The sequence below is a fragment of the Cynocephalus volans genome, chromosome 3 (assembly GCF_027409185.1).
Source record: "Cynocephalus volans isolate mCynVol1 chromosome 3, mCynVol1.pri, whole genome shotgun sequence".
Classification (NCBI taxonomy): Eukaryota; Metazoa; Chordata; class Mammalia; order Dermoptera; family Cynocephalidae; genus Cynocephalus; species Cynocephalus volans.
In genome coordinates, this window is record NC_084462.1 from 86,449,821 (window position 1) to 86,473,509 (window position 23,689).

Below are 23,689 nucleotides of genomic sequence, written 5' to 3' on the forward strand. Positions count from 1 at the left end.
AGCATGGCAGAGTGCATAAACTGATTTCTGGGGAGCTGTGGGGTTGCCATCTGTGGCCTCAGCAGGGAGTGTAGCCACTACTTGTAAGGAATGAGGCCCAGGATGCCCTGTGAGGAGTGGCTAACTCAGCTCACTCGCTGGAGGGTAGTAGATGATTCCTGGCATCTGAAAGGCTGCAGACTGTGATTGACAACAGAGTTTTGGCAGACAGTATCGGGGCCTGTGTTCCCCATAAAAACACAGAGAATCATAGGAAAGAAGCCCAGCACTTGAATGTTCTTTGGAAACCACCTGATCCCACCCCTCACTTCACATGTGGAGAATGAAGGCCAAGGTAGGACAAGTGGCTGGCCTACGTGGGGCCGAACATCTTGTTGGCGTCAGAACCAGGCCCAGGGTTCATGTCTCTCATGGAAATAAGACCACAGACTTAGAAAGTTTTGAAATGTGGCCTTCGTCGTTTGCTTATCTGCATGCAGGAGGATATGGGTGACTTCACCACCAGCCAGGCGCCAGGGACTTACCCTTCTTAATGCTTCCATTTTATGGGTTCTCTTTTGTCCATAAACAGAGCCTAAGATCACCCTCCCCCACCCCAACCATTCCCGGCAATGGTTTTAGGACCCGTAAAGGATAGAGGCTCTTGTATAACTCAAAAGTAAACAAATTTATAATGTGCATATAAAAAGTCATCCAAAAACACATTTTGAAAATGGAAATCAGAGTAAATACGGTAAAGCGTGTATCTGAAAAGAGATTTGGATGTACCTTTCAACAAAAAGGAGCCCGAATACTCATGCAGAAGAAAAAGGCAAATATAACATTCAGGGAGAAAGAAACATAAAGGAATTTTTTTTACTAGTTGAGGTTTTAACTTTTAGAATATATGACACAAAGTTTGGTTGATTAACGAAGAAGCTGAGTTTTCTTGTCAGTTTCAAGCCCACTTTCTTCCCTTTGAAACTATGATGCAATTCAGTAGGAACTCTGATTTTATTCTGTAAAATTAGAAGTTAAGACTTTTGTGTAGAAATACCTGCCATTCACTGAGTGTTGCATGCTGTGTTTCAGGAGCACGCAGTCACTATGCCCTGCACATGGGTGATGGCATGTGCTTACGCCCCATCGGGATGTGCGATTGCTTGTGGGTAAGTGGGGGCTGCAGGAGCTTTTCCGATTTCCTATAAGCTATAAACTACTGTACTGCTAGCAAAAACAAGCAAACAAACAAGAACTGGTAATTTTTATTGTTTACTTGTCAAGCAGTGTATTGAATCCATCCCTGAACTTTATTAAAGAAAACTATATAATTCTCTTTTATAATTATTTTCATTACTAACTGATGCTAGTGTAAGTTTCAGACCTGTCCCCTGCATTCTCAAATGCTGTTGGTGGGGCTATATACGCTGGTACAAACATTTGGAAAGCAAATTGGTAATGTGGTATCAGAAGCTTTGAAAAATTTATAATCTTTGATCTAGTGACTCCACATCTAGGAACTTGTTTGAAAGGAATGATCCAAAATATAGAAAAGACATATGAACAATAACATTTATTGTAGCATTTTTAAGATAAAAAAAAAAGAAAGAAGAAAGGAAACAATATGTTTATCAAAGAGAAATTAAGTGAATTGTAGTACATAAATTGGATAGAATATTATGCAGCCATCAAAAAGGAAAATTCTCAATTATGGCACATGAAAGGAGCATCAGAGTTACTAGGAAGATAAGAGTCTCTGTTCTCCTGGAGCTCAGTGAAACAGGATTGGAAGTGAGAACTAAAACCAACATGATTCCCTTTCCCTATATGAAACAATTCTGAGACCATTCAGAATATTTCTGCAGTAGTATCTCAGCCATATTTTAAAAAACAGGTGTAATATAAAGGCTGGGATGCACTATCCCAAACACAATAGTAGTACTTTATGGATGATGGGACAATGAGAGTTTTTCTCTTTGTAATTTTTTCTACTTTCAATTTTTTAAATAAGCATATATTATTTTTATAATCAGGAGAAAAGTATTTTATTTTATAAAGGAAAACCCTGGGCCCCAAACCAAAAATTTTGGACCCCAGCCAGAGTCACAATCAGCCATCTTCCCCAGTGTCCCCTCCCTTTGGGTGGCTACATGGGAACATCTTCCCACTCTCTCTTTTTCCAGTTGCCAAGACCACATCTGCCTTTGGAACCTATAATGACATATGTGTATTTCATATTTTCTAATTTTTTAAATAACTCCAAAGTAGATTATGTCTCCATTTTATAGCTGGATGCCAATGTTTACATAAAATTTATTCTCCTGTACTTCCTAAAATGATATGAGGTGGCTACAATAAAAGACACATATATACATATATATAAAAACATACATCTGTATGTGTACGTAAATAAGCATACATCTGTATGTGTTTATATGTACACATACTGTATATATGTCACAGATGTAACACATTTATTGAGAGAGAAATAGGCCACAGTTACAAGGTTGGTGCAAAGGAGTTTAGCCAACTGTACAGTTAGGAGATATAGTCCCCACAAGGCTATGCTCCCTTCAGATACCAGCCACAAATTTGGGGGTCCCCATAACCCCCCTCAGGCTTGATAATTCACTAGAACAACTCACAGAACTCAGGAGAGTGTTGTACTTACTACCACAGTCTTATTACAATGAAGGGTACAAATTAAAATCACCCAAAGGAAGAGATGTGTGGGGCAGAGTCCAGGAGAGGCCTACACACAGAGCCTCCAGGCGTCCTCTCCCTGTGGAGTCACTGAAGTGTTGCCTCCTCCCGCCTCAGCATGTGGCAGGATGCGCAGAGCACTGCCAGCCAGCACAGCTCACCCCAGCCTTAGGCATCCAGGGGCTCAATCCCATACTGTCCACTTGGCTGACCTTTAGCCTCTAGTCTCTCTTAGAGGTTTGGGCTATTATCTTTAGTCTCTAGTTCCTCTGGAGGTCAGAACTGATATGGCATGTCCCAAAGCCCCCATCATAAGTCACATCGTCAGACTGTTCTATGGCTAAAGCACACAGGCAAGCAAAGACATTGTAGGGGCCCAGAGATCACCTCCCAGCCAAGGGCAAAGGGCAGACCCCTCTTTAGGTAAGACCAATTCAGTACTCAGTAGGAATAATAAACACTCTATATTTTAAAAAATCCTAGGATAATATGTTTCTAATTGGGCATTAATTTTAGGAAATGCATACAGTTGGATGGGTTACATAATTCCTCAATGTCTGACATTTTGACATATTAAAGATACCTGGTTCTAAATCTTAGACATAATATATTGGGTAGATCCTTCAGCAACATACAATGAATATAATAACAGTGAGCAATGTCTTCAGCAGTAGGTTAGGAAATGATGCTATAAGTTATTTCTTATTTTGACCGTCACTAAATGGAACTCAGTAGAATTTCCATGAGGGCAGAGGGATAGGAAGGAAGAAAACAATTTACTAAGGCCAGGTACATAGTTTTCTGGTGTCTTACAGAAAGCAGATTCCAAGTGGAGGTATGGCCTTGGCCCTAACCTGAGTCGTCTCTGCCCACCAGGCCCTAGCATGTGGGAGGTGGTCAGTGCCTGTGCTGGCTGCCTCCCCAGTTGTTACAAGAAGCAAAGCAGAGGAAGTTCAAGGTGTGAATATTTGTGGAAGCATTTTTTAAAATATGGGGTCCATGGATGAGGAGAGAGCATCAAAAACTAATCTTAGAAATACTGAATCCACATTGTAGGTGAAAGCACCGTCTCCCCTGCCCAGACCTTTCCCTAGAACTGCTAACAGCAGCTGTGATTAATTTGAGTTTCCAGTGGTAAGTCTGACGTAATATTTCCCAACCATAGCTTTGTGACATCTCTGTAAGTCCATTATCACACAGACCCAAACCTGTGCCACATCCTCTGAATGTCTTTATAGGTAGTAAGGGGGATATTTTTATCTCCATCTGGCTGACTACTGGGTCCATCTCTCAGTTGGTCCCAGACTTGAAAGCTAAAACCCCAATAGCATTGGCACAAGCCCCTTAACCCCCCAAAATGTGTCAGTTGATATATATGACACCCATACATATATACATACATATATATGAGAGAGAGTGTACTTCAGAAATTTTGTGGAAAAGTGAAATTAAAAGATAATACCAATATTTCCATGAACTTTTTTTTGTGGGGGGGGGAAGCTGGCCAGTAAGGGGGCCATGAACTTTTTGAAGACCTCTCATATATATAATCAGTTGATAAATTGATGAAATAAATCGATATATATATAATGTGTATATATGTATTTATGTATATATAAAATATAAGTGTTATATGTATATATAAAGTATTTCTTATTTGAGAGCCATATCTCCAAGAAGCCTTCATTCAGGTATTGTACGCTTACTGTGAGCACTTGTGTACAAAGCACTGGGCTGGATGTCATAGTGGAATTCAAAGATGAATAAGACATAGTTCCTGGTTCCATGAAAAAAGAGATATAAGAATAATGAGTGTGATCACTTATTGAGCATTTATCTATGGTTCTGTGTGCCAAGAACCATTCCAAATTCTTTGTGTAATCTTCACAGCAGCTCTTCGGGAAAGGTGGGTGGGATCCTCTCCATTTTATTAGGGAAACTGAGGCCTAGTTAACCTATAAAACATAGCTAAGATCACAAAATTAGTTAGGTACTAAAGCAAAGATTCAACACCAGATGCATCACTCTGCAAACTTTCTCTGCTTCTCATAGCAATGCAGATAACCCTAAGTAATAAGTATCCCAACAAAGCTACAGAGAAATTACTCTGAAGCTTCAGAAATTAATTGTGAAGCACATCCCACCTGGAGAGTCAGGGAAGACCGTAGTTCACAGACTGCTTGTCCATTACCACGGCCTACGTGCACATCATTCTCACCCACAAACACTCTATAAAACAAGTTTTCCAAAGCTAATTCTGATAACAAACTACCCAAGTATACACCTGTACCTGCAAGCAGTTGGAAAGGCGAAGGTCCCCTACCTTCCCCAGGGCCTCAGAAAAGAGTGACTCCATCCTAAATATTGTTCCCCACTAAAAGGAAGCAGGGCTCCTTGGAGTAAGGCTGATTTTAGGTCTGGGGCAGAAAAGGAATAAAGTAGCTTAGGATATTTTCTTGTTCCAGAAAGTAAGGAAATCTTCAGGGACCAATAAGGTCATAACGAAAAGAAACAGGAGTTGGCTTGAAGGGCCCCCCCCCCCCACTGTCAAAATGTGGGACATTTGAGTATCAGGTAAAATAGTGATAGTAATTAAAGAGAAAACCCATGGGTGTACAGTGATACTGGAGGAAGGAAATTCTTCTTTTCAGAAAAATACCAGCTAATAAATGCAGAAGGCATTATCAAATTAGAAGACTCACCATTTTGCACCTCAAAGTAATATTTGATTCAAAGGGGTAATCATGCTAAAGCCATTGTATGAAAAGTTGTTGTCGAAAAGGATATTTTCATGGTCTCAAAATATCACACCACAGATTATTACCAATTACAAATTACCTTTACCGTGGAGACATCTGGTGGTCCATCTTAACCAAGCAGTCGAAGTCGGCATCACCAGTCTTGACACAACAGGCATTACAAGCCTTCTGAAGTGAAGCAATGGAAAGAAAGTATATGTCACCTGTATACTGTCACTGCCAAAAAGGTTATACTTGAATCTGACCATCAAGGAACAGTGTGACAAGTCCGGAGTGTGTGTGACATTCTATGAAATAGCTGACCTAAGATCTCTTGTCATAACAAAAAAATAGGTAAAGTCTGTTCTAGATTAAAAGATCTTAAAAAGATATAACAATTGAAGGCTGTTGTGAACCTTGATGGGGGCCTGGGGCCTGAGGACAGTGGAGGATGATTGAACACAGATGGCTTATTAAATGGTGTTATGGAATTTTTGTTAATTTTCTCAGATGTGATGATGTAGTGGATATATTGGCAAATGTTCTTATTTTTAGGAGATATAAATTTGCAAATTGAAGTATTTAGAAGTAAAATATCATATCTGTAGTTTGCATTCAAATGGTTTAGAATTTGGTCCCACAAATATGATAAAATGTTAAGCTTGTGAATCTAGGTGAAGGGATTTGGGTGTTTATTGTACTATTTTTCTTTCGGTTTTATTGTAGGTTTGAAAATCAAAGTAAAAGTTGGTGGAGAGGTTACAATATATGATACTACTAAAGAAAAAAATTTTAGAAAGTTTGTGTGAGTGAGAAAGTATATACATGTCCTGTTACTCTGTGTTAACCTTTGATACTTCTTTCTTTCCATGCTAGTGGTTTGGATAATAAGTGTTCTGTGTATCCATTGACGTTTGACAAAAACGAAAACATGGCTGCCAAAAAGAAGTCTGTTGCTATGCACACCAACTACCTGTCCGCCTGCAGCTTCACCAACTCTGACATGCAGGTAAAGAAGTGGCCCTGTGTCAGGCCGACCTGCCTAGAGTGCTGAGGACTCGCCAGAGAGGCGGCTTTTCCTGTGTCCCTTAACAGGATGGGCGTGCTCCAGCGGCCTGCTTTCAGAGGCCTGCTCCAGCGGCCTGCTCCAGCGGCTTGCTCGCAGAGGAAGCTCCTACTGTTTCTCATTGGTTATTCTTATTACTTTTAATAAAATCAGAAATGGGGAAGTCGGAGCTATCAGCTGTTTATAGAGTTGAGATAACTAAATACTGTTGAAAATCCTCTGATTGACTTGGTGGGGGTGGGAGTGGAGCAGTGAACCTTCTGGAGTGGTGGAAGGTTCTAATCTGAGTGGGGGTTATCAGGCATTTATGTGTAAAACTTCACCGAGCCGCTGAGCTTCAGAGTAGTGCGTTCATGTGTCTCACTGTACATGCCTTCCATCCCTGCTTTAACAAATGCAAAAGGGAAGTGCTTTAGACATTAAATCTGTCCTCGATTTTGATAAACCACAGTGAAAACAATACAACTTTAACACTGTAAGTTTTCTTTAGCAAGTCATATAAACATCCCGTAGTTTGTTTATTCGCACTTATCCAGCACACCTTCAGAGGTACCTACCACCCACATTGCCAGATAGCATCTGGCTCTGGGGCTGAAAGCTCAGTCTAGGCCCTTAGGGACCTTCATTGAAACCAGTAATGACTGGACAGTGGGGGGAGCTGGGGAGTTCTGAGCAGCGGGGAGTCACAAACTTGCTGCTGCCAATGAACAGGGACAGCTGCCGCCTCAGGAGAGGTGGCACTGTGGGAGCACGGTGGAGGGGCGGCAGGCAGAGAGGCAGGCAAGGCCGGATCCTAGGGCACCCTGAGTGCTTGGCTGGACCCTGTAGGCAGCAGGAGCCGTCAGAGTGAGTCAGATGTGGGTTTGAGGAGGAGAGTGTCTGAGTCAGATTAAAGCCTTCCATAGTCCACTCTGGCTTCAGCTGATTGATGTTGGAAGGGAGGCCAGGTTGCAGGCACGGCATCCAGGTGACTGGGTAATTGTTCAGGTGCCAGCAGGAGGGATGCTCAGACTTGCTGCACCACCAGTGTTTAGGAGGGGGTGCTGTGGCCACCAGCTGGTTGCAGTGACTGAGGACATTTAGTCTGGATAAAGGAGGCCCAGAGGGATGCAAAAACAGTGGGTTTTCAGGCATCTGAAGTCCCTCTGGTAGAGACTCGTGACCCTCACTCTGTGTTGCCACAGGTGCTGGGGGTTCTTATAGGGGGCATGTGTAGGTTAGAAGTGCTTCCTTTCTACAAGCAGCTGGCCAGAGATAGAGGGAAGTCCTAGCTGCCTACCTTGCTGCAGACGCAGCTTGGGAGGCAGAGCAGGGTGAAGGTTTTGGCCCTGAAGTAAGACAGCCAGATCAGAGCCTGTTCCACTGTGTTCTAGCTGGTCATCCCGACGAGGTCTGAATTTCTGTGTGCTTTGCTTTTCTCACCTGGGGATGAGGATGGTAGTAAATCCCCACCGCATAAGGTTTCCTGAGGATTAAATAGTAGTTCCTGGTAAATAGCAGTAAATGTTAGTTCCTATTATTTTATTATTATTAATAGCAACACAAAGCTTCATGGGTGATCAGATGCACAGCCTGGTTTGGGCACCACAGAACTAATGAACCTTAAGCTTTCTTCCATCCCTGGCATCTTGGATAGTTAAGGAAAGAACAGGTGGCTTTGGTGTTGAACCTGAGAATTCTCTGCATTCCAGCACACTGAGTGACAGAGAGTTACGGGTCCTGGTTAGTGCATCGTCTGAATAAGTGTTTGATTTAAAATGTGTTTTTTACATTATAATGAAGATCATAAAAATGTAAAATTAAAAATTCCCTATTAAGAATTTACTTTTAACCTTGAAAAACTATTCATTTCTTTGAATAGCATGCCTTGAAAATTTCCCAAATTATTACCCTGGGGTAATAATTTACAGCAAGCTGTTTGGACCCAATACTAATACCCAAATTAAGACTCAGTTCAAGTCTTCTTTTTTCATCAACTACTTTTACCAGCCTAAGTCATCTGACAAGGCCTCTTGAGGGAAGTTGAAGCTGGAGGGAAACCTGTGGACAGCCCCAGGGGCTTTGCAGCGTTGGAGATTCTCTGGATTTAAGAGTTGCCCCTGAGTGGGGGCTTTGAGGAGGTCCTCAGGGGCCATGCCCAGAAGGCCTGTGAGCTCTGGAATTCACCCAGCTCTTGCTCCATGGAGGAGCCCCAAAGTGACCTCTTCTGGCCACTTCTAGGCCTCCCCAGACCAGCTGGCAGGAAGCCCAGGCCAAGACAGTACAGCCAGGGGGTGCAAGGCCAGGGTGGGAGCAGATTCCTGTCCTTGTAATCTTCTCCATTTGTGCAGGAAAAAAAGAAGAGTCTTTATAAGTGCTAGGCCTAACATATAAGAGAGAGGGGCAGAGAAAGGGGAAGGAGGGACAGGAGAGCATTTGGAAACTGCAGGTGTGGGTGGTCAGTGGGAGCATTGAAAGCTGGTAGCCTTTAAGGCCTGGTTCCTGTTTTCCCAGCCATGGGTAACCACCACCCAGAGAGGGCTCTGTTTTGTGGATACTTACACTGCGAGAGCCACTTCCTACACTATCATATCATCTTACCCCAGCCCTGTGGAGCAGCCAGGTACTGGTGAGAAGTAGGGAGGCTCTGCTATCTGAACCCTTGCAGATCAGTACCAAGGTGGCTCCAGGGACTTGTGATGCAGTCAGCTAGGCCTATGAGAGCCATGACCTCATAGTTGATGGTCACCACCTTTTCCCAACCCCAGGAAGGAAAATGCCCAGCCAGCATGCAAGCCTCACACACACTGCCAGTGACAAAAATTGAAGCTCTGGCTCCATCCCCATGCCTGTCCCCAGACACCCCAGTGTTCTTCTACTTGTAAGAGCCAGCCTTTGTACTCATAAGTACAGAGTCTGCTTGAGGGTAGCTGCACTGACCTCAGACAGGTTTTCCTAAAATACACCTTTGCTGTTATCATTTTCTTGCTCAGAAGCTTCCATAGCTTCCCCTTTCCTCCATGCTGAAGTCCTCACTCTGTGTACAGGCTCTCCTCTCATTCAGTACAGACCTAGGCCTTCTCCTGAGTGCTCTACTCCCCTTTGGGCACCTGGCCAGCTCTCACTCATCCTTTAAAACCAACTCAGATGTTGCCACGCTGGGTTTGGGGCCCCTCCTGTGTGCTTGCCTGGATCTCAGCACTTCTCACACTGTCGTCATTGTCTTGTCTGCTGATGGTGTCAACTCCCCAAGCAATCATCAGAAAAACTAGCTGTCAGGCAAAGTTAAGTTTACTAGACCTGTTGCAGTGAGTGAGGACCTCAGTAGTGTCTCAAAATGGAAAAATTAGGGACGAGTACTTGCAGAGTTTCAGGGTCCAAACTGGGTGCTTATAAGGTGGGTCTTGCAAAACAGGCAGAAAACTGGCTTATGACATAATAACTTTGTGAGCCCAGCAAGGTAAGGATCTTGAAGAGAGTCTTGGTGAGAAAGCTATTTGTCTTGATAAGTAAGCTGTCTGTTTGACTCAAAGTCTTTTCTTCCAGGAGCAGGTATTTCCTGGAGCAAGTACAGATTATTTTTAGTTGGTCTCAGTACTATTTAACATAGTTACAGGAAAGTATGCCTGATCCCAGAATTATTTAACATGGAGGCAGGGCATTATTCTGTTAAACCGAGCTCCAGGAGAACAGTCTTCCTGCAAATTCTAATGCCTTAGAAGAGTGCCTGGACATCATCAGCACATGGCAAATGTTTGTCGAATCAGTGCATGTGTGAGCGTCCTCCAGCATCTGTCAACGGCCCTGGGGTGTCTCTGGGGCAGCACCCTGCTCTGGGGAAAGCAGCAACAGGAGAATGTGTCCAGCGAAAGGCTGCCTGGACCCTTGCTCTCCACGTACAGTCCAGTGTCAGTATCTCCTGGGGGTATGTGAGAAATGGAGATGCCCGGGCCCCACCCCAGACTCTTTATATTAGCGAGCAGCCCAGTGAGTTGTAAGGTCTGGCCTGCACAACAGTAGGAGCCGTTGGAGGTTCTGTTGAGCGAACATAACCAAGCGCTTCCTACATGCCAGGCAGGTGGAGAGCCCTGCAGGTACCGCAGTGAGGCCTCTGGGATCTCAGTTCTGGAGGAAGACAGGCACATAAGCACACAACTCAAGGACCATGCGGGTGTCAAGAATGTACTTTTGCCTTCTTGGTATAGGAGAGATACTCTGTCCTTGAGCCCACATATAGCACGTGTGTGTCCGTGCCTGCATTTGTGTTAAAGGTGCCTACTTTTCCCTGTGGGATGTTAAACCTCTGATCCACTCCCCCCAACAGAAGCCATAACCATAGCCACGCTCTTCCTTTCCTTTTCTATGGGCAGATCCTGACTGCGAGCGGCGACGGCACATGTGCCCTGTGGGATGTAGAGAGTGGGCAGCTGCTGCAGAGCTTCCACGGCCATGGCGCCGATGTCCTCTGCTTGGACCTGGCTCCCTCAGAGACCGGAAACACCTTCGTTTCAGGGGTAAAGACCCAAGGAAATCTCTAGGGGTCCTGTGTCCACTAGGGAGGCTATTGCGGCAGTTCTTGTCAATGCATGGGGCTAACCCAACACTTCCCTAGAAGGGGCTGCAGGAATTGTCCCTAGCCCCTGCAGCAGTGGCAGAGCTGGCTCCGTGTACAACACTGGGCTGTGAGAGCCTCCTCTTCTGCCACTGACATTCAGCAGTCTGCAGAGGGATCTGGAATGTTCACTGTCTGCCTGCCTTGCCCCCTGGGCTTAGGGAGGTGGCTATAAAGAGGAAAAGAAGAAGGCATGCCAAAGGGGGATGCCAAGTGCCTTCCCCTGCCCCTCCTATCACAGGACCTCGTCCTAGGCTTCTGAGGGTTTATTGGTTGAGGAAAGTGGCCTTAGGTAAAGCTGGTCTCAAGAAACTATGTTGTCAGCCATTTACTAATGGGAAATAAATGGCCTCTGTTATGTAACTTGGATTCACACCTTATCTATAGACAGTTCTTGCAATGGCCATAACTCTGGGTAATTTTGCATTTGTAGGGATGTGACAAGAAAGCCATGGTATGGGACATGCGCTCTGGCCAGTGCGTGCAGGCCTTTGAAACACACGAATCTGATGTCAACAGTGTCCGGTCAGTGAGTAAAGTGCTCGCGTTACTTCTCTGCCACACCAACGTTACCTGGCCTTGGGTAATCCTTAGCCCAGGAACCACCTCCAGACTCAGTTTACTTGGCTGAGAGAGGACTTCCCAGCAAAAAAAAAAAAAAAAAAGGCTGATTTGTGGTGGACTAAACAGTGCTCTAGATCTCATGGAGAATTTTAATTTAATTGTATTAGGGGCAGTTAATACCCTCCCTAAATCGGAAAAGCATTGCTCATCCATTCATTTGACAAATATTGAGTATTTGCTAGACATTGTTCCAGGAACTGGGAGTATAGTGGTGAACAAGATAGACAAAGTCCATACTCCTAGGAGGTACAAACTAAACACAAATAAACAAATGTACAATTTAAGGTACTGATAAGTGCTATGAAAAAGTAAAACAGGGCCTGCCCTGTGGCTCACTCGGGAGAGTGCGGTGCTGGTAGCGCCGAGGTCGCTGGTTCGGATCCTATATAGGGATGGCCAGTGTGCTCACTGGCTGAGCGTGGTGCAGACTACACCGTGCCAAGGGTTGCGATCCCCTTACCAGTCAAAAAATAAATAAAAATTTAAAAATAAGTAAAACAGAGATTTAACAGGATGTGTTATTTCTAACATAAAAGTCAAGGAAGGCCTCTCTGAGAAGGTGACATTTAAATTGAGGCCAGGCTGATGAAAGAGCCAGGCTGGCGAAGAGTTGGGGAAAGAGCACAAAGATGAGATATTCAGGGACCTAACAACCAGGTGACCACTGGAGAGTTTTGAGTTGGGGCGGGAGAGGGGGGCAGATAGCTAAGATGATCGTGTTTTGCCTTTAAAAGATCACTCTGACAATATGGAGAGTAGATTGTAGGGGAGCAAGAATGGGCATCTGACAGCCAGGTAAAAAGTTGTTGTATGAATTCAAGAAAGAAATGATGGTGGCTGCAACTAAGGAAGTCAGGGAGGAGACAGAGAAATGTCAAGAATTATAAAGGGTCTCAGATTTTACCTACCTGCAAGTTAACAAGTTAGGCTGCCGTGGCTTATGGATGCTAGTAGAAGACACGAGACTCCTGGGTCAAAGGTGAAGGACAGTTTATTACACATAGCAATATTAGTAGCCAGAGTATCAGCATGTTTGTGCTGGTTACTTGATCCCCAGTTCCACAGGGTGACCTGAAAAGGGCCAAATGACACCTGCACATGCAAGGGGATGCATTATAGGAGAAGAGCCCTGAGCTTAGGGAACCCAAATCTTTTATCAGGGGCAGTAAGCAGTGTTCCATTTAGTAAGACAGGGAGGACTGGAAGAAGTACAGGAAGGAGGTGGTTTGTGCATGTGGAATTCAGGAGGTCTGTTTGGGGTTGGCTAAATATGAGATGCCTATTGTAGATCCAAGTGGAGATGTCAAGCAGGTATCAGGATCCATGGACTGGATCCTAAGAGAGAGGTCAGGTCTTGACATGTGGAAGGTGGCACTGCTGAGACAGTATGTAAAGTATCTTATACTTAGAGTCCAAGAATCTTCACTATTCTTAGTGGGAAAACACCAGACCTGTTCCTCTTAAAATCAAAGACAAAGTAAGAATACTTACTTTAGTACTCTCTGCCTTCAAATGTGGGATAAAGAAAAAGGAAATAGATTATCACTTTTTGCAAATGTGCAGTAATCACCTAGTAAACCAATGGAAATCAACCAGGAAATTCTATAGCTGGTAAGTGAAGTTATTAAGATGCAGCCTGGAAAATAAAGCCACAAAAATAAATTGAATCCCTGTATATTAATGAAATACAGCTTTGAAATGCATATTCTCTCATCCATGCTGTGCCCTCTACCCTGAACTGTCTTCTTCTAAAGTCCACTAGACCATCAGGTCTCAACCGAGGCTTCTCTTTTTCCAGGAAACCCCACTTACCCACCCACTGGTTCCCAGTGCTGAGTTAGGTGCCCTCCTGTGTGAGAGGGACCATGCTGTACGGCCAGTTTATGTATCCATCTCCTCCACTGAGGAAGTCAGAGAGAGAAGTAAAAACTTATGATGGTAACCAGAGTTTATTTATGAATTCTTAATGGAAGAAATAAAAGAAGATATTGATAAATGGAGAAATAGACCCTATTCTTGGTAGGAAAGACTAAATATAACTTTTTAAATTACCATTCTTTTTATATAGAGTGAATGAAGTCCCGGTTATTTTATAGAATGGTATAAATTGATGCTGAGATTCATCTGGCAGATTCTACAGGGACTGACTCAGTGGGCCATGTTCAGAATACCTTCTGGTTGCCTTCCAGGGCAGTCACTGGCTGCAGTGTCCACCCAAGGCTGAGGTCACACTAAATGTTGTCATTGGTCTGTCAGCATGCTCTTGGTTATACACTAGATTAGTTAGGACATGGGCTTGTATGACAGGGGCCCAAATAACAGTGACTTAAACAACATAGCAGTTTATTCTCACATTAAAGTGTGAGTTGCTGTGGTGCCTTATTCTGTTTTTTTATAACTCTGTTCCTAGGAAGGTGTTTTTAACCTCCTGGTCCAACTAGCCTACCACCATGTCTTCTTTCCAGCCAGTGGGAAAAAGAGAGCTGAGCTTATCACTTCTGCTTACATGCCATTGGCCAGAACTTAATCACACGACCACATTTCGTTCCTGAATTTCCTGCCAGCAGAAGGAAATCATAGCCCATGTGGTCCCAAATGGAGTATAATCTCAAAATCAAATTAAATTGACATTGAAGTGTGGGAGTGTCTGATACTCCATGAATTCATAGTGCTTTCAAAAACATGATGTGCCCACACCGTGATGGACTGACCTGAGCAGAGCTGAAAATGTCTAGCATTTCTCCTCCAACCTTTCTGTTCTCCGTCCCCTTCTTTCAGACCAGTGTAAGTCAGTCACACAAAATCAAGCTTCCCTCTCCCTTGACAGACATTTTGACTCTCACTTTCCCCTGGGTAGAAGAGGTAATTCCATACGCTGTTTTAAAAGGCCTCCTCCAGCTTTTTTTTTTTTTTTTTTTTTTGTGACCGGTAAGGGGATCGTAACCCTTGGCTTGGCGTTGCCCGCACCGCGCTCAGACAGTGAGCGCACCCGCCATCCCTATATAGGATCCGAACCCGCGGCCTCAGCACTCCCAGTGCCGCACTCTCCCAAGTGAGCCACGGGGTCGGCCCCTCCTCCAGCTTTTGTGGAGCTACAGGGTGTAGGTCATTTGTACGAGAAAGAGGAAGCAGTGGAAGGTGTGGGGGACACAGCTGGGTGTAGGCAGGTGAAGGGGTTTTTGAAGACCTTTGTTCTAATCCTGCCTCTCACTTATAATCCAGTGCCCATATTCCCTACTGATCATTGAGAAGAGAATGACTGAAGCAGTAATAATCATCAGTTACTGAACGCTTTTATTTGGACCCATGCCAAATTCCTTGCATGTACTGTTGTATTTAATCTTCACAGCAGGGAATATGCGTTATTATCCTCAAATGAGGAAACTGAGGCTGGGCAAGATGTATAGTTTTTTGTCAGAAGTAGCACATGAAGTAAGTGGTTGATGCAGATGTCAGAATATGGTCCTGTTCCTCTGATTCCAGAGTCTGTCCTAACCACTTTCTATCCCTGAGCTCTGAGCCAAGTCTTGGGAATTAGGTATGTGATCGAGGGAAACTACATTTGCAGAGGGCCTGCTCAGTGTTCCATGCCTGATGCAAATACACATATTATCTGGTTTATTCCTCATCAACACTCTGCGAGGCCAGTGTCACTGTCCCCTATTTACAAGGAAGAAAACTGTTGGGCCTGCCATGTGAGCCTCCGCTCCTGGCCTCTGTAACAAACGTTCCTTGTGTTCCTAGAAGTGGAGATTCTAATTCCAAGTGCCTGGCGTGGGACAACTTTCCCAGATGGTTCTCTAATGGGCATGCAGGGTTGGAAATCACCACTATAGATAAAGTGCTTTCTTCCTGAACTTTCTCTCTGCAGATATTACCCCAGTGGAGATGCCTTCGCTTCAGGGTCAGATGATGCTACGGTATGTTTCTAAGTTATTGAGAGCGTTTCCTGTTCGAAAGAGAGATATGCTAACAATTTTATTATTTTTAGAAAATAATTTTTTTTCTGATTACAGAAGTAATGTGTATTCAGTGAAGAAAACTTGGGGGGAAATTAAATTACCTTAATCTCCCTACCCAAGAAAAATCACAGTTGAATGAATTCTTTTCTGACTTTTATCTTTTCAAACAAAATGCTTTATAATTTGCCCTTTTCGCTTAGCAACAGATTGTGAACACTTCCCCATGTCAATAAATATTTTTCTCTATTATATATATTTTTAATTTATTTTTTTCATTGTACATGTTTCCGTTATATTTTTTAGTGATTGAACAGTATTCCATGTTATGTACATGCCATCATTTACTTAACCAGTCTTCAATGTGGGGGCATTTAGCTTTTCTCAAGGGTTTTTTCCTTGTTAAAAACACTGCTATAAGTAAATATTTCTGTACTTCTCTTATTATTTTCTCAGAATTCTCAGACATAACTTGCTGATGTATAGATCAAAAATAGACGTAGTGTTAAGTTGTTTGATACTAATTGACGAATTGTGTTTTTTTGAGAGGAAAAAATATGAAGGTACTTCAGAAAGTTTGTGGGAAAATAGAATTAAAAGATGACACAAATCTTTATATGAACTTTTTGAAAACCCCCTTGTATTTTCTTGTTGCCCTTAAAATATCAAGTATCTTATTAAATAATGGATTTCATTTTGATTTGCTGTTATGGAAGAAATTACAAAGAAATAGATTGAGAGTTTTGATAATAATGAAAACTTAAAACTTCTCTATATCAAAAAATGTGTAACAAAATATAAGGGCATACATTTTGGAACACTTCTTGCCACATACATGGCAGATCAAATTGAAATCCTTTAGATCTGAATGGGGTTGCATAATAAATAAGGTGAATACCCCAATCAAAAAGAAGATAAAATACAGACCTTTTACAAAGTAGTAAATCCAAAATGGCAAACACCTGAAAAGTTTTCAGTCACCAGTAATCAAAGAAATGCAAGTTTAAGGGATCAGATGCCCATTTCACCTCCTGGATTAGCAGAGACATGCATGGGGGTGGAGTTGGTGAAATAAGGAAGCCTTGGATGAGCCTGGGGTCAGGACCACTGCTACCACCCTTCTAGAGGGCAGATGTGCCATATGAATCAAGGGCTTTTAAAACATCCCTGCCTTTTAGTTTTGTCATGCTATTTCTTGGAAACAATTCTCTTCTAAAGATTCTGTTCCTTAGCTTTTCTCGGGAAAATATCAGAGATGCATATAAAGATTTTTACATGAGAATGGTCATCATAATATTATTTATAAAAGAGAAAAATTAGAAATAGCCAAAACACTTACCAGAATCTATTTAGTCACACCGTTATACCCACCTGAAGAATATTCAACAACGATGTTTTTTGAAGATAATTTAATGACGTTAGAAAATGTTCATAATGTTAATAGAAGCAAAAATGAAACATCCACCCCATTTAAATACAAACATAAAATAGGAATAAGACTGATGAGCTGGCACGTTAGCTCAGGTGGTTAGAGCACAGTGGCAAAACACCCAGGTCAAGGGTTTGGATCCCCATAATGGCTAGCCACCAAAAAAAAAGAAGAAAAGAAAGTGAAGGGAACTGCCCAGACATTAGTAAATACCTCTAGGATTTGGGGTGACCTTCATTTCCTTCTTTATACATTTCTGAATATTTCTGAATTTTCTACAGTGAACATGTATTCTTTATCAGAAAAAAATGTAGGGTTTCTTTTTTGGTTTTGTGTCTGAAGAAATTTTCTGTATTTGCTGTGTACATAAGTAATTGCTTTTTTGTTTGTTTGCACCCAGTGTCGCCTCTATGACCTCCGGGCAGACAGGGAGGTCGCTATCTATTCCAAAGAGAGTATCATATTTGGAGCGTCCAGTGTGGACTTCTCCCTCAGCGGTAAGAGTTCATTTCAGGCAGTTTCTCAGGGCTATAGGACAGGACCTGAATGAAACCCATCTCCCTATCAAGCTTTCCACCAACTAAACTTCCTGTGGACCAGTATGCTAAAGAATCCATGTTTGGGCTCGTTTTCCTCCTCTGCCCATCTTAACCGCCCACTTCGCCCTGCCTGGGCGGCCTCCCCCAGCCCCATTCACTCCAGGGGAAATGAAGGCTGTGCCCCACCTAATGCTGCCCTTCAAGGCAGTGATTCATCAATACTTCCCATCTGCAACGCCCTTGGGCATTTCCTCCCCAGCCTCCCATTCTCCTCTCCATACCCCAATGGGGACTTTTCTCAGAGGTGGAAGGGGCAAAGCAAGAGTCCCTTTCTCAGTGCCCCAGAACTCATGTCTCTCTGCCCCACAGCTGGGGAGGTGCTAGTGAGAGTTAAGGCAGCACTGGCAGGCGGGCTCACTGGACCTGTCCGTTTTCCCAGACACTCCCCATTGTGTTACTGTGCTTTGCACATGACACTGCCACTGCTGCCTGGAACATCCTCTCCCTGACTTCTCTACATGGCAAACTCTTACTCAGCCCTCAAAAGCCAATGCAAGTGTTGCTTTGACTTTATCTCTTCAAACTCAAGTTTTACAAGTTGTTAACTACTAAATGACTTGTTTATGTCTGCAGTGCCTTCTTCTGTGGTCCTGTAGCACAGTGTATACACATAGGCACTTAAGTTGTGGCTCTTACTACATGGTGCTACACTGATTTATTCCTCTCTGCCCCACCTCCTCCACAGGGGGCTGAATGAACGAATGAATGAATAAATGGATGGATGCATGGATGAATGAGTGAAGGAGTAAATGCATGAACGAATGAGTGAGTGACAGGAAGTGAAAACCAGGAAGGCACGAACTGATTTAATAATCATCATATCATCCTGCTTCAAGGTCGCCTGCTGTTTGCTGGATACAATGATTATACTATCAATGTCTGGGACGTTCTCAAGGGGTCCCGAGTCTCCATCCTGTTTGGACATGAAAACCGCGTTAGTACTCTTCGAGTTTCCCCCGATGGGACCGCTTTCTGCTCAGGATCATGGGATCATACCCTAAGAGTAAGAAGTGTTCTTCTCATTTACCATGTGTGAGAGGAGAGAGGAGGGGTCAGAGCAAGCTGAGAGGAGCCTGGTGAGCCAAGCAGAGCTCCAACTCTAGCTCCGCCCATAGCCACAGAAGGAATGGGTTGCCTGGGGAGGTGGTAAGTGCCCCATCAATGCAGGTCTTCACACATAGCTTAGACAACTGCACATTAGCATGGAGTTGAGGGAATAGTTGAGCTCCATGACCAAAAGATTCCTTTTGACCCTAAAAGTCTGATTCTTGTGATTCTAGCCTTTGGCCAACCACAGATTACCATTCTCTCCTCCCTGTAGCGTGGGGTTCTTATTACTATAATTGACCTTGTCATTGCAAGGGTCACAGACCCCTATGAGGACCTTTAGGAAGCTTTTGCAGCCCCTGAAATTATATGCCAAATTGTGTGTGTGTGTGTGTGTGTGTGTGTGTGTGTGTGCGCGCGCGCGCGCGCGCGCGTGTTTTTTCAGGAAAACTACCCTCATGGCTCTCATCAGATTCTCAGAGAGAGCTCTGTGACCTTGTAGAATGTTGGCTCCCCCAAAATACCACCCAAGTAGCCTCTTCATAAAGCACAGCCATGTGTATTGCTCACCTCAGTGTGGAAAATGACAAACTTGACAGAGGTATAGGGCAACTCAGAAGGGGAGAGCAAAGGCATGTGTGAGGTTCTTGGGGTCTAGTTTAAGACAGGTCTTTTGATGGAGGGACCTAATTAGGATTGAATAAATTTGTGGCATAGTAGTTTTAAGAATGCTAGACATGGAGTGAGGGAAGGGGGAAGATTTCAAAGAAAGTCTTGAAAAGTAAACAGTCCTTTGATGTTGTATGTTGTCCTGAGACACGGGTGTCTTTTCTAAAGAGGGTAAGTTGAATAGTCTAGTTTTAGGATAAATAGATAAAAGTATTTTTGCAAAGTTCCTGAAACAGACCAAAGAGTTCTTTTTGCATTCATCTTCTTGGGCAAGAGTGTCTTAAATTAGTAAAATCATGTTAATGCACACAGTTATATGGGTATGGATGATTTCAGTTCTCAATCTAAAAGAGTTATGCATCTTGAGTAAAGAGGCTGTATATACCCTACAGAATTATCTAACCCCCCAGGTGGGGAGTCAGGCCCAGAGAAGCACCTTCAAGTTGCTAGGAGTAAAGTGTTATCCTTCTTAGGCATGTGAGTGCCCTGCTTTGGATGGAGAGAGAGAGAGAGAGAGAGAGAGAAGAGTGTGTGTGTGTGAGTGTGTGTGTGTGTGTGAGTGTGTGTGTGTATACACGTACATGCACACACGTGTGCATGTATGTAAGCAAACTGATTTTATCTCTTTAAACTCAAGTTTTACAAGTTGTTAACTACTAGGGGACTAAAAATTGTGTCTTTACAGGTCTGGGCTTAATCATCTTCTCACAACGCACACAATGCTGAGGATACGATTTGAAACCTTCACATGTAAATAGATACTACTTCTAGAGGAGCTGAGGTTTATTGCAATTTAGCTTGAGGGAGCAGCTCCATGGCTCAGAGTTCACTAAGCCTCTCCAATATTGCTACTAAAACCACCAACCCCAGAAATACACTAGTGTGAGCCTTCAGCACCTTCAAGTACAGTATTTTTCATTTTGAACACTTTTTAAAGTTTGTCCGTTTTTAAGGTTATTATAAATTATAGTAGTCTCAACTCATTGTTACCAGTAGAATTTAGCATTTAATATAATCCACTTATTTCCTTGAATCAAATTTGTTTTCAAAGCACTTTAAAATCTTATTTTTCTTGGTGTGCACTGTGACTTTTGGAACCTTCCTATAGAAGTGCTGGTTTTACTATGACTACATATTTGATAACTTAGATAAAATGAACCAAAAAAAAAAAAAAGTGCTGGATTTATGGACTATATGAGGACTGTGTTACATGGTCTGTGAAGGAAGAAAAATTCCAGTTCCTAATGTAATTAGACAAAATCACATTTTTAAAAATGTTTTTATTGTAAAAGTATGTTTTTCAGCCTCCTGTCTTTTTTCAGATAAAACATCTTTGTCTTTATAAACTGTTATAAATGAAGAAGAGATATGCATAAAATGGACAGGATGTTTGATTCATGAATTATATGATGTGATATATATCACTGTAGCACTTGGACAGGGCATTTTCTTTCATTTGAGGGAAAAGCTAAATGCTGTTTGTAACACAAATGCTTCCAAGAACAAGCAAAACCTTTCTGTGTGGGAACTTAAGACAATAAGCTTATTTAAAAACCTATTAGTAGTATTAGTGGAAACACTTAGGTTAAAGTGGATCTTGTCCACATAAATTATATTCATATGTATTGTTCTGTAATGACATATACAGATTGATAGGTCTTGAATAATAATGTCTTTGTTCCTCTTGAGAGAAAAATAATATAAAAAAGGATATCTTGTCTTTATTTGAAAATCAACAAATCCTTCTGGAAGATGTCAAGTGCTTTTTGTTATAGGATCCCTTCTTTTCTTTTTTTTTTTTTTTACAGGGTAGATGCTTAATCTTTGTTTTAGAAAACTCCTTATTCAAAAAGATGGCATGAATTAATTACTGGAATAAATAGGCACCTCAGACACCAGAAATCATTCCTGGGTGAGGTTTGCCCCATGGGTGGCCTGGGGTCTGACTGCCAGGTCCTTGCCACACATGAGAGCTGCATGTGCCAAGTCTCTAGGCTGTCCTGTCTCCTCTCTTGGTCCTGCTCCTCCTAGTGGTGGTTCTGGCTTTGCCGGCCCAGCCTCAGGCCCTGCTCTCAGAGAGGCCCTTCCGGAGCAGGAGCCAGGTATCTCCGTGGGACAGACCTGGACCTGACGTTCCTGTAAACACAGGGGTGTGCCCAGCCCACCCTCAGAACTGATTGTTCAGATGTCATGATAGGTACATCAGTCAAAAATCAGCCAGGCCAGCTTTTCCATCACCTCATTTTAAATAAATATAATGGTTATATTCTGTCATTTGTGAAGCAAACATTTGATGAGGTTTTTACTACACATCAGGGGCTGGGGCAGAGAGGGAAAGATAAAAAACCCCTGCCAGCCTCCAAAGAGCCCAGAGTTAGGGAGGGAGCGTGGTCCAGAGGGACTGTTTTTTAGCCACCTTCTTCCCCTGGTGGATTTCAGTCTGGGAAGGGGCTCAGGAAATAGGCAGTGCCTGCACAGCTACTGCCAGCGTCTGACGGGGCCAGGCCCCAGGGTGTGGCCCTTGGAATTCCCAAGCTCCAGAATGTTCTGGAGTTGCCCCGGTCCAGCTGGCCTCCTCACGATGGCATCCCCTTCCCTTTCTCCCACAGATCCTTTTTGTCTCTGCACTCTGGGCCTTCTGGCTCCCAGAAGTGAGGGAAGACAGGGCAGAGAAAAGGTCACCTAGACCCAGTGGAAGCAAATTCAAGGTTCTGTGTTTGGGAGCAGAGCACATCTTCAGTATATGTGCAAAATAGCTTGACTTTCCAATCGAACATGACTTTAAGGGCCCAATAGAAGCACTGCATAGAACACTTATACTTACTTCCATGGTGGTAAGCCACCTCCCCATAAGTATGTCCCCCCACAGCTGGGAATATTGAGTGTATATTGATAAAATACTTGATTTGGAATAATATACTATACCATGTAGAGACTCAAGGCTAAACCCCACGTAATAAATTGTATTTTGCATATTAAAAATGATGCTGAGTGTAGTTTTTAAATCAGTTTTTCTTTTGTCCTGGAGGTCTTGGGGGCACACCTACCAAACTATTGTGGTAAGGGGGCCAAAAGGATGTGTGCCCAGGTCTATGTAGCTGCGACAGCCCCTGCCCCAGCCAGAAGAAAGAAGGTTCAGGCAGAAAAGAGGTGTGGAGTGATGGGTATTTATGGGAAGTATTTGTGAAGTGAAACCAGGTCAACTGCTTTAGAGTGGGCGGTCAGCCTTTCAGAAGTGGGGCCCGCTGCTGTCTGTCCCTGTTCTCCGGGAATGAGCCGGAAGCAGGCAGCCTGTGTCCACTCCCCTCTTCCTACCCTTCAACCTCCTCCACACCTTCCCTAGATTGTAAGGGGTTAAAAGACAGCACAGGGTTGTAAGGCCTCTGTACCTGGGCTGTCTTAGCTGCTTGGGCCAGTGGCTAGAAGGTGGCACCACTGACACTGGAACTCATCTGTAAGTTAGAGGGGGCAGCACGGTGACAAAGGATGAGGACCCGGGTTCAGACCCAGCTCTACCGTTTTTACAGGCTATCATGACATCTCAATTTCTCGGCCTTGGCTTCCTCATCTGCGCAGTGGGCAGCACTAAAGTGTGTGCAGTGCCCAGCGCAGCCTTTGGCACACCTTCGGCAAGGGTTAGTTCCCTGCTTCCTCCCTCTGTCGTTCCCCAGTCCCTTTCCTGCCCCCCCCCGCTGCTCCCCGCCCCTCCTCTTCTCCCCCCTCCTCTTGCCCCCACACCCTCCTGTTCCTCTCCTCTGCTCCCTCTCCCTTTTCTAACCCTCCTCTTCCTTCCTCCTCTTCCCACTCCTTTCCCTGCTCCCTATTTCCCTTCCTCTTGCTCTTCTGTCTTCTCTCCTCTCCTCCTCCATCCCCTCCCCCTCCATAGGTGGTCCCTATCAATTAGAGAGTCATCTGGGCCAGTGGTTCTCAAGCTTTTTGGTCTTAGGATCCCTCTACACTGAGAAAAACTAAAACCCAAGTATACAGAGCCATGCATTCCATTAACCATCAGGGAGATACTTTTACCACACATCTGGAGTCTCTGGAAAACTGAGAATGAGTGAAAAAAAACCACATGTACAAAAAAAAAAAAAAGTACTATTATGACCCCCAAAAGGTCTCAGGGACCCTTGGGGGCTCTGGATCATAGTCTGAGAACTGCTGACCTAAGCTGATGAGCCCTTCCTCGCTGCTCTTTGTGAGACTTCCCTGAGGCAATTCAGGCCCTTGGAGGAGCGTGGAAAAGAAGGAAGAGACCAGGATAACAGAAGTGCTGGCCCCTAGG

At 43.6% G+C, this 23,689-nt stretch overlaps 1 protein-coding gene across 1 annotated transcript in view; it reads left to right on the plus strand.

The window, feature by feature from the left end:
* GNB5 (G protein subunit beta 5) overlaps positions 1 to 20,695 on the plus strand; it is a 39,725-nt gene extending 19,030 nt beyond the window's left edge. Inside the window, exons 5-12 of the mRNA XM_063091356.1 lie at positions 1,072 to 1,148; positions 6,297 to 6,429; positions 10,836 to 10,979; positions 11,511 to 11,602; positions 15,573 to 15,621; positions 17,490 to 17,586; positions 18,525 to 18,691; positions 20,090 to 20,695. Of these exons, the coding sequence (XP_062947426.1) occupies positions 1,072 to 1,148; positions 6,297 to 6,429; positions 10,836 to 10,979; positions 11,511 to 11,602; positions 15,573 to 15,621; positions 17,490 to 17,586; positions 18,525 to 18,691; positions 20,090 to 20,101 (771 nt within the window). The 3' untranslated portion in view covers positions 20,102 to 20,695. The remainder of the gene's footprint in view (positions 1 to 1,071; positions 1,149 to 6,296; positions 6,430 to 10,835; positions 10,980 to 11,510; positions 11,603 to 15,572; positions 15,622 to 17,489; positions 17,587 to 18,524; positions 18,692 to 20,089) is intronic.
* The last annotated feature ends 2,994 nt before the right edge of the window (positions 20,696 to 23,689 follow it).